This window comes from Haliaeetus albicilla, chromosome 6 (assembly GCF_947461875.1).
Source record: "Haliaeetus albicilla chromosome 6, bHalAlb1.1, whole genome shotgun sequence".
Lineage (NCBI taxonomy): Eukaryota > Metazoa > Chordata > Aves > Accipitriformes > Accipitridae > Haliaeetus > Haliaeetus albicilla.
The window spans coordinates 32,636,395-32,650,173 of NC_091488.1; the positions used below are offsets into that span (position 1 = coordinate 32,636,395).

Sequence of the window (13,779 nt, forward strand, 5' to 3'; positions counted from 1 at the left end):
TCCTACATGTAAGGACTTTTATTCTGTTTGCTACAGTAGTTTTCTTGCATATTGATTACAATCCATTAAATATTCTTTTTTCTTTTTTTTTTTTAATACTGTAGTTCTGCAACATGGACTAATTTATACAGTGGCCTCTAACAGGTGTCCCAGTAGAATTCACTCACAGCTGTTCTACAAACCAAAGGCATGGAATATAAATCTTCCTTTCCTCACATGAGCATTAGCAAGCCAGGCTCATAGCACAATCTGTTCATCAGTATATTAGTTTCCTTCGAAAGTTCAGTATCTTAGCTAATGTTTATTAATTAAGCAATAAGACACGACAGACTGTGCAGCAGCCCTAATTAACGGACACCTCTGGTGCCTGCCACACATCTAAGAAGTGCATTAATCAGCACCAACACAGGTCAGAAGTGACTTACCACAATAATAAAATGGTTATTTACTTAAACAAGAACATTTCTCAAAGTTAATAACATTTTTAAGCCTCTACATTATACCAGTATTGTATATATTATACAGTACAGTATTAAAAATTTTATGAGAGGCATTTTCAAACTCAGTTGCCTAAAGTTCAGCTTCCAAATCCCTGCTTAGGAATATAAACAGAGGACACTAGATGCAGAGATGTTGGGTCTCTCTGGCTTGCACTGACCTGATGGGTACTTGTGAACAGCTGTAGTCTCTGAAAAACAGACTGGGTTTATTTAGGTGGCAAGTATCAGTTTAACACTTCTTTTTGCATCAGCGTGGGCTCCATGCTACCTGTGCTGGCTCCTTGTAATTTGGTGGCTGTGACTGAGGGGTTGGACAAGAGTCCCTCAGTAGACTTAGCTCAGTTCATCTGACTGAACATGTGTTCACATGGCAAATAAGCACCGCATCAGACAGTGCTGAACTCACCTCTCCTAGCATTGCCTCCCTTTGTGTAGGGGTGGGCATATCATTGGTTTCTATGTTATGCATGTAAGAAATAAACATTTAACTGGCAGCCACTCAAAACATCACTTACTCAGCCATGGTCTAAAAAAATGAATTAATCTTCCCAAAGTTGTTTAATTAGAAAAGCAATTTGTAAGACAGAATGTGAAAACATAGACCCAGCTCTGTGGAGTTCTTGGAACTCTTGGAAAACTTTTGGTACTTTACAAAATCCCACCCAATTCAATAGATATTTTATTGCTAATTAGAGAAGAATTTCATTATGATCAAAACACAGTAAGTGTTGTGATGTTAATGTTGCCAGACATCTTGTTGTAGCAGAACCTCTGACTATACTTCTGTGAGACCTTATTAACATTTGTTTGCATAATGTGTCTTTTATGAATCTGTTTAGTGCATGCCCCTCTCTGTTACTTTCCCTGCCATATGTGCAGTATCACTGACCTTTGGGAAAGTCCTATTATTTCTGCAAAATAAGCTCATGTGAATTCAGGGTAATTTATTGGACTAAAAGAAACATCCCAATATCCAGCAAAGTAAGCTTTACAATATGTCTAATAACTTGAAATTTCCCAATGACATTTAGAGTCACTAAATGTATTTAGGTCACAGGTGCTCAATGTTAACATTTCGGCACTGAAAACCTGTGGGTAGGGCTCTGGAGAAAAGGAGTCCTTTGTGCTGCGTGTTGCTGAACTGCAGGGAGAGACCCCAGGAGTCAGCATCATTAGCATAAGCAGCATCCATAGGGCCTGCATCATTATTCTGTATTAACAGATACTTCTATTTTGGATGTAGGAGTAATTAAATGTTGCTCTATTCATGCTGTAGCAGAATATTTAATATATGCTAAATGGAGGGGTCACTTTATAGATTCTCACTGCTGGCATGGCCTTGAATAAATATGTCACAGGGTCTGATATAGGGGAAGAGGACCAGCTGAAGCCAGCCTCAAAGAAAGGGAGAGGCAGCTGGAATTAAGGTCTGTATTGTGCACTACTCTCACCCGGTGACTTGGACTCTATGTGAGGGTCTGACCAGTCATTCAAACCCTCTTCCCAGGAGGTGAATAGTGGGGCTGAATGGACTTGATAGAAAGTCTCTCTCTCTCTCCCCCGCCATTCCCCGTCAGTGGTAATAGCAGTGGGAGAGTCAAGAGGTGGGCTGGTAATGGAGCTGGTGTGAGGAGGATTATGAGTACAGCAGAAGTAAAAGAGATGATGGCAGTTGGGTTCCTCATAGAGAGGTGACCCAATACCAGATGAAATCACTCACAACTGGAATAGAGACTGAAATTCCCCATGTTGTAGCACAAGATCGCATGACAGTGGGACAGGATGATACAGCAAAAAAGTATCTTCAACTCCCACCTCCTTGAGCTGCAGTCACTGCCAGCTGCCCATCGCTTGCAGTTAGGTAAGCAGACTGGCAAGATGAGGGGCAGAGGCAGAGTTATAGAGAGGCGACATTGCAGTTGGAAGCACTGGCACTGCACAGAAGCCAGGCACCATGGGAGGGCTGAAGTTCAGACCGAACTGAGGGCCAACTTTGTTCACAAGTATCTCTGGCTTCACGGGCTGCTTTGATCTCTAAAAAAACCAACCATGAATAGGGTGCTGCAGAGGGAAGGGAGAAATGAAATACCAATTACACAGTAAGGAAAATGAGGCAAAAGACTACTGCCCACGATACGCTCAGAGGACATGCCAGTGGCAACTGACAGGGGCAACAGTAGAAAGGACTGTGAGCCGATGCTGCATTTATGACAGTGCTCAGGCAGTGCTAATGGGGGTGAAAGGGAAAAAAGTAAATGCCCAGTGCACCTTGCTTGTAAAGGCACATGTGGTCATTGTGCTTACTGCTCAGTGTTGCATGTGCCCTATAGGGGCACAAACAGAAAACCATGAAATTCCATCAAAATGTAAGAAAACACTTTTCTATTGTGCATGTGATCGAGCACTGGCACGGGTTGCCCAGAGAGGTTTCAGAGTCTCTATCCTTGGAGATACTCAAAACCTGATCGGAGATGGCCCTGAGCAAAATACTTTAGCTGCCCCTGCTTGAGCAGGGGGCCTGGACCAGGCAATCTTGAAAGGTCCCTCAACCTCAGCTGTTGTGTGATTCTGTGATTTGCTAGTACCTTTTTCTCAGTTTCTTGTTCTGTTCAATCTCGCATTGAAAGAAGGCTCACAGTGAAACTAACCATTGCATCTATTCATTTGGGAAGGCAGAAAATTTGAGGCTATACGTGCATTTTGATACAAAGTGCATTCCATGCAATGCAGAGTAATCAGCTTTTGCAACAGCATCCTAACGATGAACACGCTGATATTGCTGTGGCTGGAACGGAAGATTAGCTCAAGAATAGCACCCTCTGGTACTGCAAGGCTGAAGCGATGTCCCAACTCCTTAGCAATCAGCTCCTAAAACACCACATCTTACGATGCGGCTTTTTTAAGGAAAACAAGGGCAGTTTGCCTTTGCAGTTCAGGACCTGATAAATGGCTCTCAGTTCAGGCAAGGTACAGGGGCTGGGGTACTCATATTGTTAGTTGGAGTCTGCTTGTTTATTATCTTTTATTAACTTTGAACTCATTGGCCCACTTCAATCAAATTAACAAGTTGCCTAAGAATCAGAAGCTGGGCAAAGGCATAAAGTTGGTTGTAGGACATAGAGACTTAAATATATGAGAAATCTATACACAGATGATTTCACACTGTACCCCAGGGGAAAAGTAGCCTTAATTCAGTCGTCTAAGCTTAGGTGTCTAATTTTAGGCTCCCTGGGGTATCCTGTCTGGACTGCTCCAGAAGGACTCAGGTCTTCTGCATGTCCTGTGTCAGCCACACGTGGAGATCTTCGTTACTCTAGGGCATCTCAAATGCCAGCAGATTGCTAGCTGTGAGAAGCAGAATTGAGCCTACTGGACTTAGCTGCTTATTTCACAGTAGATCCATGATGTGTTTATAGGTCAGGTAGTACCAAAATAATGTCTCCATTGAAGAGAAAAATTCTCAGTGGTTGCTTGTTCTCTTCAGATGGGCAACCAGCCACCACTGCCTGGTCAATCAACAGAAGCATAGCTCAAAACCAGGCACAGCAGGTATTGTCCCATATCTGGTGTTAATCAAGGAGCACAGCAGGGAGCTGGGTTGCTGGCAGGCAGATGCATGGAGAAGGGATGGAGGATGTAGGCATTGTCAGGGGATAATGATCTACAGGAGAGCTGGTCTAATTCCAAAGGGCAAACTCACGAGGGAAATGCTGGAGAGACGTAGGATTATAGTATTGGTGAGGTGGTAGAGTACAAATCCAAAGGAAATAAGGATTTATTAGTTCTTTTAGTCTTTTCTGGTTTGGGTGGTTTTGGTTGGTTTTTTTTCTTTTCTTCCTGAAACACTCTGAAATGATGTTTTTTTAATGAAAATCTCTCTCAGATCCTTATCCCCAAATGACTGATCAGCCTTAACAAGCAACCAGACTCAAACGGCTGAATAACTTAGCAACAATTTAAAAACAGCCATCTGGGAAAAGTCTTGTCAACTCTTCAGAACCAATGCAGAGGTATTCTAGGCACATATATGAGAGAGGTTATGACAGGTTGGCTGATATTCTGCATTTTGACATAGAGATTGATGGCTGGTGTGAAGACTGAGTATACCAGTTCGAGCTGTCATGGGGATCCATCAGACAAGAGCATTAGTGAAAATTTAAATTGTGGTGGAGAAAAAAAAATTCCCCTTTCCCATACCTCATTTTCTAGAACAAGCCTTCAATTTTACTAGAAGCAAATATGGTTTTTTTTTAATTGGGAAGGCTTATTTGGCCACAACTTTTGGAAAAAAAAAGTCAGAGGAAAACATAACTTTGTTATGAGGGAGGACTATTGTCCTGCACTGTGGTTAAGCCTATACATAGTTTTTGAGGTAAACAGAATGCATTTAATTCTTAGAAAGGAGAATTAGCAAATACATTTCTCATGGCAGCTTAACTCTTTTAGAATTTAACCATGTATGCCCACTGAAGGGTACTGTCAGGCTGTACTGGAGGTAATGGGCCAACTTCATCATCAGAATAGTTCCAGTATACCCTCAAGTTTTGATTTATAGCTTAACTGAGACCTGCATCAACTTGCATATCTGATGCAGATTCCCAGGGGTTTGGATGAAAGCCACATATAGCGAGCATTAGAACCTGGCAAGCTGACTATGACTCTCGACTCTTTGTAATATGTCTTTAGTCCACAGGACAAAGCTAGTCAAGGTTTTAGTTATAGAGGGTCAAGTCTTCAGGTTGCATAAATTAACATCCCACTGAAGGTGATAAGAGTTATGCTGATTTAAGTAAGTTAAGGTTCCAGCCTAGAAAGTGAATGAGAAAGCAAAGCAGGGCAGGGAGTGACAATCATTTTCAAGGAACATTTCAACAACTTGCAGATTAGTCCTAGGCAATACTTACATCCTGATTGGACATCTCCCAGTATGGTCTCTCACCGTAGGACATCACCTCCCACATTACAATCCCATAGCTCCATGCGTCGCTTGCCGAAGAGAACTTCCGGTAAGCTATAGCTTCAGGAGCAGTCCACCTTATGGGGATTTTTCCACCCTGAAAAATATGTTGAAAACTTGCCAATATGACTAGAATACAGAATAGCACATGTTTAAAAGAAAAGAAAAAAATAAATATCCTGGATGCTGAGATTCTACATTCCATCTTCTGTCAATTTGCCTTGTCAATTTGCTGCAAGTGGAAAGGAATAAATATACCTTTTTTAGAATTTGATAAAAATTTGGTTTCATTTGTAGTTCAATTCACCAAAACCAGCACTTTGTGAAAACAAAATTCAGTTCAAAGAACAGAAAGCATTTTAGATGATTCATGTTTGTTCAGTCACATAATTAGTCAGGACATGCCTTTTGATTGAAAATATCCCAAGCCTGAAATTCCTAGTACATTGACATTTAAACTCTTTCTCCTTAAATGAAACCGAAACATCTATTGCAAAATAGAACACCAAAAGCACTTAATAAAATTACATAATCTGAAAGGAAACTACAGTTATTCTTTACTTTTGATAATGTCTTTTAATTTTTGTTGTGCCCTTTAAATATCTGGGTAAATAGCAAACCAAGTGTGTTTCTGATAGGTGTTTCCTTAAGATATTGAATAGTTTCGTTCTGCGGCTTTCAACTTAAAATCCAAGTGCTACCACCTAAAAAATTTGTAAGAATTCAATCAACAAACCTTACTTACTCTTTACAAGACCTCAGGTTGCAGAACTTTTCTCTGACATTAGTAATTTAAGCCATTGAATCTCTTCTATTGTCCCATAAATAGTTTATGTATGGAAACTACTTTTCTATTTCAGAACAAAGTATTTCTTCTCCAGATACATTTCTCTTTTCAAAAGTATCCATTTATGATCATTCTCCATTTAACGAAGTAGAGAGAGAGAGCAGTACGCTTAAAGTGCCACTAGATGGTAGGAGGCAGTCAGTAGAGCTGAGCTCACTTGGCAGCAGTTGCTTTCAATAAGCAGTAATAGATTCTGCTCAGCGTTATAATTGTATTTCTGACAGAAACAAAAGACAAAATGAACTAGAACATCCGTTTGGCAGTTGAAGAGAAGCCACAGTTAAAAACAAGTATGTAAATCTCTGTTCATTTGCTTTGAATATATAAAAAAATTGTGAGTTGTTGAGGCCCGACTTCAACTGACTGAGAACTTGCTTGTTCTACCAAAAGAGTGTTCAAAAGCAAAGCTCTGTGTCTGTGATGTGCCAGTAAGCTAACTTCTCATCACTGAGTCTCACCTGCTAATGAAAAATGTATGGTTAACATTTATGTTGTATGATAGTTATGATAGTAGCCAAGATGTCCTTTGTATGATGTTACATTTTTGGCAGCTGCCTTTTTAAAGCCTTTGCTTGCTCAGCTGTGGTTGAAGTCAGTGGCAAACCACTGACTGATTGTAGCAGTAGTAAGGTAAAGGTAATACTTTATTTTGTATTTTTTCCCAAGCACCTCCCCTACGCCCTTTTCTTAATCCAATAACCTGGTGGTCAGATCACTCCTCTGGCATGTCAGAGATGCAAAGGACTTTACACCCCACCTGCTGCCATCTCTGAACCTGCCCTAGCCAGCGCTGCAGGGTGTGATGCTCTTGGTCCCTTCCTGGTGCAGCTGTTCCACTTGGGAAGCAATTACAAATGCTTTTGGGTACGAGAATGAAGAAATAGGGTGACAAAGGAAATTTGTGATAAGACATTCTCTAAGGAAAGACCAGCCTAATTTCTTGTCTCTTCCTCAGGAAATAGTTAAACCTTCTGAACAAATTGGATAAGAGCATTTGGTGCTCAATCTCACAGTCTGGTTGGAATGGTGTTTTGGTGGGATATGCGAGTCCAAGCTTCCCGAGGCAGTGGAAGATTTAGATATTCAGTGCCCCAAATGTACACTACACACTGTGCTGTCCAACCACAAGGATGTCCCCTTTGAGAAACAGGGAAACTGCAGAATATAGTTCAAAATATCTCCTCTTGCCACAGAGTTATGGGCCTTATCCATTTTACTGGATAGGCTTTAGTCCTTTATTTTTAAACATTTTATTGCCAAACTTATGTAATTCCATCCTTAGATCCCTGGCTTCTGCAGATTTTTGGGGACAATCAATATTTTCCTGGCCTAAGTCACAGGGTCGTGGTAGGCTTTTAATTCCTTCTTTGGACCTGGACACATGCACTTGCAAAAAGGTGAACAACAGTCATGCTGATCCATATCACAAGAGACACTGCCCTGACAACCCTAAACACCTTTCCTCATCATCAGCATATCACTCCTGACTGATAAATGATGTAGAAGGTGAGATGCTTGCTCTGACACAAGAGTTCACTGTCTGAACCTTGTCTTAGTGAGCAATCCCCCTTGATGCACCTTTTGCTTTATGTCCGTTCCAGATACTTTCTGGAGTGCCATACCAGCATTCAAGGGAGGATGCAAAAGAAAAATTCTGTATTTTTTTTCCTTATCACAGATCTCAGGAGATGACAAGAATAAGAGTCTACCAGTTTAGATTGTTGTGTTACTGCAAGACTTTGTTTATCAAGACAAACTGATGAATCAACAAATTTACTATGAGCCTACATTTCTAATTTATTATTTTTTGAATTTTAATGAAAAATCTTACATTAGTAATTAAATATCTACTTTCAGGGAAAACACAAATCTATACATGCAAATAAAAGGCATTTGGATATTTACAGATTTTACTTTTAATGTTTATAACATAACATGAAAATTATTTTTTAAAGTGTGTTCTTTTCATAAATCTGATTATGTATTCCCAAATCATACTCAAAAAAGAGGTCACATCTCAAGCAGCATTTGCAGCTAGATTTGTGACTATTGGCTAAGTATAAATGAGTCTTAAAGAATCTGATTAGACTCCACAACTAGTTTCATGATACAGCTTTACTGACTGATCCCTTTTGGACTGAAACAGTAGTGGCTCATTGAGTGTGAAAATGAGAATGGAGAACAGAGTCTTAACAAAATCCAAGGCAGTTCATGTTCAAGGGCATAAGATGTTCAGTGTTGTAATGTGAAATAAAATTCTTTTCTGCTAGGTCTAATGACAAGGTGGAGCAGAACCTCTAAAATTTTTACAATGGATTCATCTTATGTATGAAGATGTTACATTCATGAAAATGTAGATTACAATACTTAATTATGTTTGCAGAATATCTTTTTATGCAAAAAAGTTGTTTTATTTATTTGAAAGCCATTCAAAAGGTGGAGATTGCAATATGACTACTTTAAGAGACGCCTATGACTGAACAGTAATAATAGCTGCTCATGCGTACTAAAAGAACACATAAGGTTTAGAACAGCTGAAAACATATTTCCTGTTTCTGATTAGAGTAATAAACAGTGTTACTGATATTGGACATGTCTTTTTACATTTTGATCTAACTGGGAAAATAATAAATATAATACTGTTTACACAATGCCTCACCTTCAAATTAAGATAATTTATAAATCATCTACATTTTACTACTGTAGCAATGAAATCTGCTACAGCTCCCTCTATCAGAAAGCCCTTATGGAAGGCTGTTTTGTTTTTAGATTATTCTCTCTCTTTTGGGGGGTGGGGGAAGGGGGAGAAGGGGTGTTAGGAACCAAATTGTATTTCTGCCGCATCTCATACATGGATAATGATATCACTGATAAGCTAATTTTATTTTCACATAGCAAAAGAACACTAACACTGCTATTCAAATAATTAGAATTCAGCCTTTGTTTTCCATATGCTGCCAGCTGAATAGTGTCTATCTCCTGATTTTTTTCTTGATTGTAATTTAATAAGCAATTTTACTATGCAGTGTCAAAAATCCCCTTGCAATTAGAATATTAGGCTCTCATTGCTTAGCTTGTAGAACTGTTTAGAGATCAGCCCTTGAAATGAAATTTAGCCCCTCACCCACCCACACCCTCACTCACTTTCCCTACAGAGCTGGCAACAGCAGAGTTTGCTACACATTTAAAGACAGAATTGGAACTGCATGTCACAGAATGCCTCATTCTTTACCTCAAGCTATGCATGAGAGAGACAGTCTTCCCAAAATGCCATTTCTTCTTGGAGCTTAGAACAAAAAAGTGCTTATGATCTGTTATGTGAAAAGACCCCAGCGAGGCAACTGACACTGACATTATGTATCGTCCAATGGGCCACAAAGTCTATTCCTTACTCTGCATTTTTCCCATCTCCCATTTGATTTTTTTTTTTAATTTTACATGTTAGACATCTTTTTTTAAAAAGAAGAGACATTAACAGTTTCTTTAATAAAATATTTAAACATATTTTAAAATTCCAGCAGAACAATGTAACTGGCAGCTATGGCCCATTACTCTACGAAGATGAAGGTCAGGATATATCAGCAACCTCAAACTGCTTGATGTGAAAAATGACAGAGAGGGCACAGAGGCAAAGAAGGAAGCCCATTAGATGCCCAGACTTTTGGCATGTCCTGCTAGCTAATTAAAGTGAGCAGTGATGCTACTGAGAACCTTAGATATAAAACTGAAGGCAAGATCTATGAGCTCCTACTGGATGTGCAAAGACAATGATATACGTAAGCAGCCAGAAGCAAACACAGTGCATCAGACTCATGATATCCCAGAACTAGCAGTTATGTGAAACAATGCCTATGTCTGTTGAAAAGCCTGTTCCATATTTTCCTTGAATGACAGACACTGCAGAGGGACTGTCACAGAACTGGCTGCAGTTTTACTAAAAGCTGAGGTGCAAAGCCATCAGTTCCAGATGCACAGACGGCTAGAACTGTCTATTTCTTGGACAAAAGGTACCGAACTATGTGCACCATTAGTCTAATCTGGCACAGTAATTCCTATGCATCTGTCAGTTACTATTCCTTTATGCACAATGTTACTGAATCGTGCAATAATTTTCCATGACACAAGTGTAGTATCTGTCTCTTTCTCCACCTCAAATGACAGAAATAGGGAAAAAAAAAAGAGACCTTCAGAGTGAAGAGAGACAAAAGTAATGAAAGAGATTAGTTTTAAATATTGGACATAGTTCATCATTCTATACAAAAGCCTTATGCCACTTTACTGGAGCAATGCTTTTATTTGAGCACACAAATCGAATTTTTCATATGCAAAGTTACAAATAGCCAGAATTTAGCATCCTCAAATCATAATTTAGAACTATTCAGTATTATCAACAGTCCTCTCTAGTGTCTATTGGAATATCAGAGAAACTACATGGCAAAATAACAAAACTGCTCTGAAAAGGCATTTCAGAATTTGCTCTCATTATGCCCAATTCCAGACAGTTCTACCAGTCTTTCATTTTGCTTAGAACTGAAATGAACAAACCCCCCTGATTTTCAAAAAGCCTGGATTTGCTTTTAATCTCTGGGAAAATATTAATTTTCTTTCAAATATCCTGATTAACAATGCTAACGTTAAATATGTGGAACTTGTTTTTTTTCCCTTAAGTTAGCTATCCATTTTTTCAGAACAAGTTATTTACGATTTTGAGAATATGTCAATTTTAGTGAATATTAACCCCTACATTACACATTTATTTGTGTCTTCAAAAAGGGGGAAAGTTGTTGATGGATGGAAAGAATCAGCGCTTCAGATACTGGCAGAACTAAAACAGCCAGGATAAACCGTCTGTCCACAAATCATCAGAAACACTTCATGTTAACTAGCATTAACATTAGAGGTATATCAGGGTGCTTCTCAAAAATACTCCACCCAACCTGTCATTTTGTCTTCCTAATGGTCATCAGTAAGATGAATTGAGTAGTTGTATACATACACACAAAACCTCCAGAAAGACAGATATATCCTACCCTATAGTCTTTTAGTTCAAAAACTAAAGAATTAAAATATTAAATTACTTGCTAAAAATTGAAGAACTGCGAAACCAGAAATGCTCACTAAAACAGCTGGGGTTCTCATTAGTAGTAGTTGTAGCATTTCCTTTGAAACAAAACACTTCAACATGCAGTCCCTTGCCTGTTCTGAGGCATTGATCTTCACTTGGGTTGAAAGATAAGAAGTAGTCTGATAAAAATGCATAGCTTTGACCCTCAAAATCCACATAAGTGAAATGGTAGTGAATATTTCTGACGACTTATATCTGTCCTGCATTCATGTTTTCCTGACAGTGCAATTTAAAGAACTTTATACAATGACAAAGATACAGCAAACTACCAAATACAAGTGGTTGATAACGATTCTCTCTTGTTTGTGTAACTAACTGGCCTACAGACATATTTTCCTGTTAGCCATGATGCCTTTATGTACAAGGTGCTCACTGAAAGACCCAAGGTTTTCACCCATTTATTTTAAGAACATATATTTGTTTAGTTTTTAAATGAACAAAGTAGTTCATTCCAGAGATGGAGCAAAAGGGGTCCATGGTTGAAGATGGGCAGAGGCCTCACTCTTCCAGACCCAAAAGCTCAGTGTTCTTTTTTCTGTAGAAGGGGAGAGAAAGTAAAGAGAAGAAGGGAAAGACAGAAAAGAGCCAAAAAAAAGATTCAACTTTCAGAAGTTAACTGCTGTACACATCAGCACAGACAGCTAGAGCTGTCAGCGAGCAGCAAGCGCAGGGCTGCTCCCTAAGGGTAGGGGAGCCGGGAGCAGCCACCATGCAGGCTGGGCAATGCCCTTGTGGACAGGGTGCACCCCACGGCGCCTGGGGGGATGAGCAGGGCAGCACGGCAATGGCAATGGGCGCTATCAACAGTCCTGTGAGCATCAGGGGAAGGCAAGGTAGCAAGCCAAGGTGAATCCAGCAAATCCAAACAGCTTCAATCCAACAGGGCTGGGGCTGGCCAGTTGTGATGTCGCTGGAGCAGGGATCGATGGCTCCAGGCTGAGCTGAAACAGGGTCCTGGGCCCATGGGCAGGGGTGGGGGGGAAGTCCCAGGGGAGGCCAGGCAGGCCAGTAAGGACTGGTGGTGTCCTCAGAGTCCCGGTAAGAACCAGGCAATTGTACAAAGACAGATAAACACAAGTATTTTGCAAAACCTCTTTGAGACTGAGCTTTTGAAAGGTAATGGTGAGACTGGTGGGGCCAAGGAGTCTCATAATGTTTTAGAGAGTCAGACTTCTCATTTCCCTGGGATTAAGAATGCACCAGTGAATTTTACAGCATTGGGTGCTTGGCCCTCAATAACATAGAAACCCTTTCCTTCTCTGAAATTAAATATCAGAGCCATGCATCTCTACCAAATCCAGTTTAGAAACTATAGCACTACTTGACAGTAATGATAGGAAAAAATGTCATTTTTCTTGAAACTAATATTTCTGGCAATGATCTATCTCTTTTCAAGAGCATCAATTTCAAGCTATCTGCCAGCTGTGTCAGCACAGCTCACATTACAGCCGTAACCAATTTCTTGAAAGTTACTCCTACAGAGTCCTTCAATCTGCACATCCAGATCCAATCCACTTTGCTTACACAAGTAGTCCTACTGAAGTCAATGGAAAAGGTGAAAAGGATTTGTTCCAAGATGCTTATTTGAAGGATGCCTTATGTTGCATAACTCTGTAACAAAGGAATTTGCTACAAGGTCCATTCTTACAGCAGAACTGAGTTACTGAATACAAATACTTTTCTAAAACCAAGTAATTTAAATTGAAAAAAAGATGTTACTAGGCACTATACTTTCTTAAAAGCATCAACAAAGACTTGTCTCTGAAATGATGCCCTTGACTTGCCCAGGGCTTCATGAAGTGTTTATTATTGGATCAAAAGTAAACTGTTACCATGCACTGCTTGAACACTTCATGTCATTAACTACCATTGATTTCACAGCTAGTGATTTCTACATGCATATCTAGTTGACATGCACAACAAACAGCTCCCATGTTTCAGTAATCAAGTGGCCTCTTTCTCTGCTGCCATAATGCCCAGATCATTCATACTCTACTGCCTTGCCCCTGAACCCCTGCCGTAATTCCTTCCACACCATACAATTTGAAGTAGCCAATAAAAACTCAGAAGCATATGGAAACTTGAAAATTGAGGACAAAGTGAAATGGATTTAAATGCAAAATTAACACCATATAGGCTATGGTACTGTCTCCAGTATACATTTTCATATTCTGTTCTTTGGGATGCTGTACTAGAGAGAATGTAAGAACCTAGATATTGAACTCATATACAGCTTGCTCGGGGGTACACTAGATTTTATTTATCTAAGGCTTCTTCAAAACTTTATTCTAGAAATGAGTTGGAAACATCACAAAAATTAGGCTTTTCTTTTGGGAGTTAAAGTGCCACA

The 13,779-nt window shown here is 39.6% G+C and overlaps 1 protein-coding gene across 5 annotated transcripts in view; it reads right to left on the minus strand.

Annotated features, from left to right (window-relative positions):
- EPHA6 (EPH receptor A6) overlaps window positions 1-13,779 on the minus strand; it is a 529,864-nt gene that overhangs the window by 20,294 nt on the left and 495,791 nt on the right. For all 5 annotated transcript variants that reach the window (XM_069785494.1, XM_069785492.1, XM_069785496.1 and 2 more), the window contains one exon: window positions 5,405-5,554. In XM_069785494.1, the coding sequence (XP_069641595.1) occupies window positions 5,405-5,554 (150 nt within the window). The remainder of the gene's footprint in view (window positions 1-5,404; window positions 5,555-13,779) is intronic.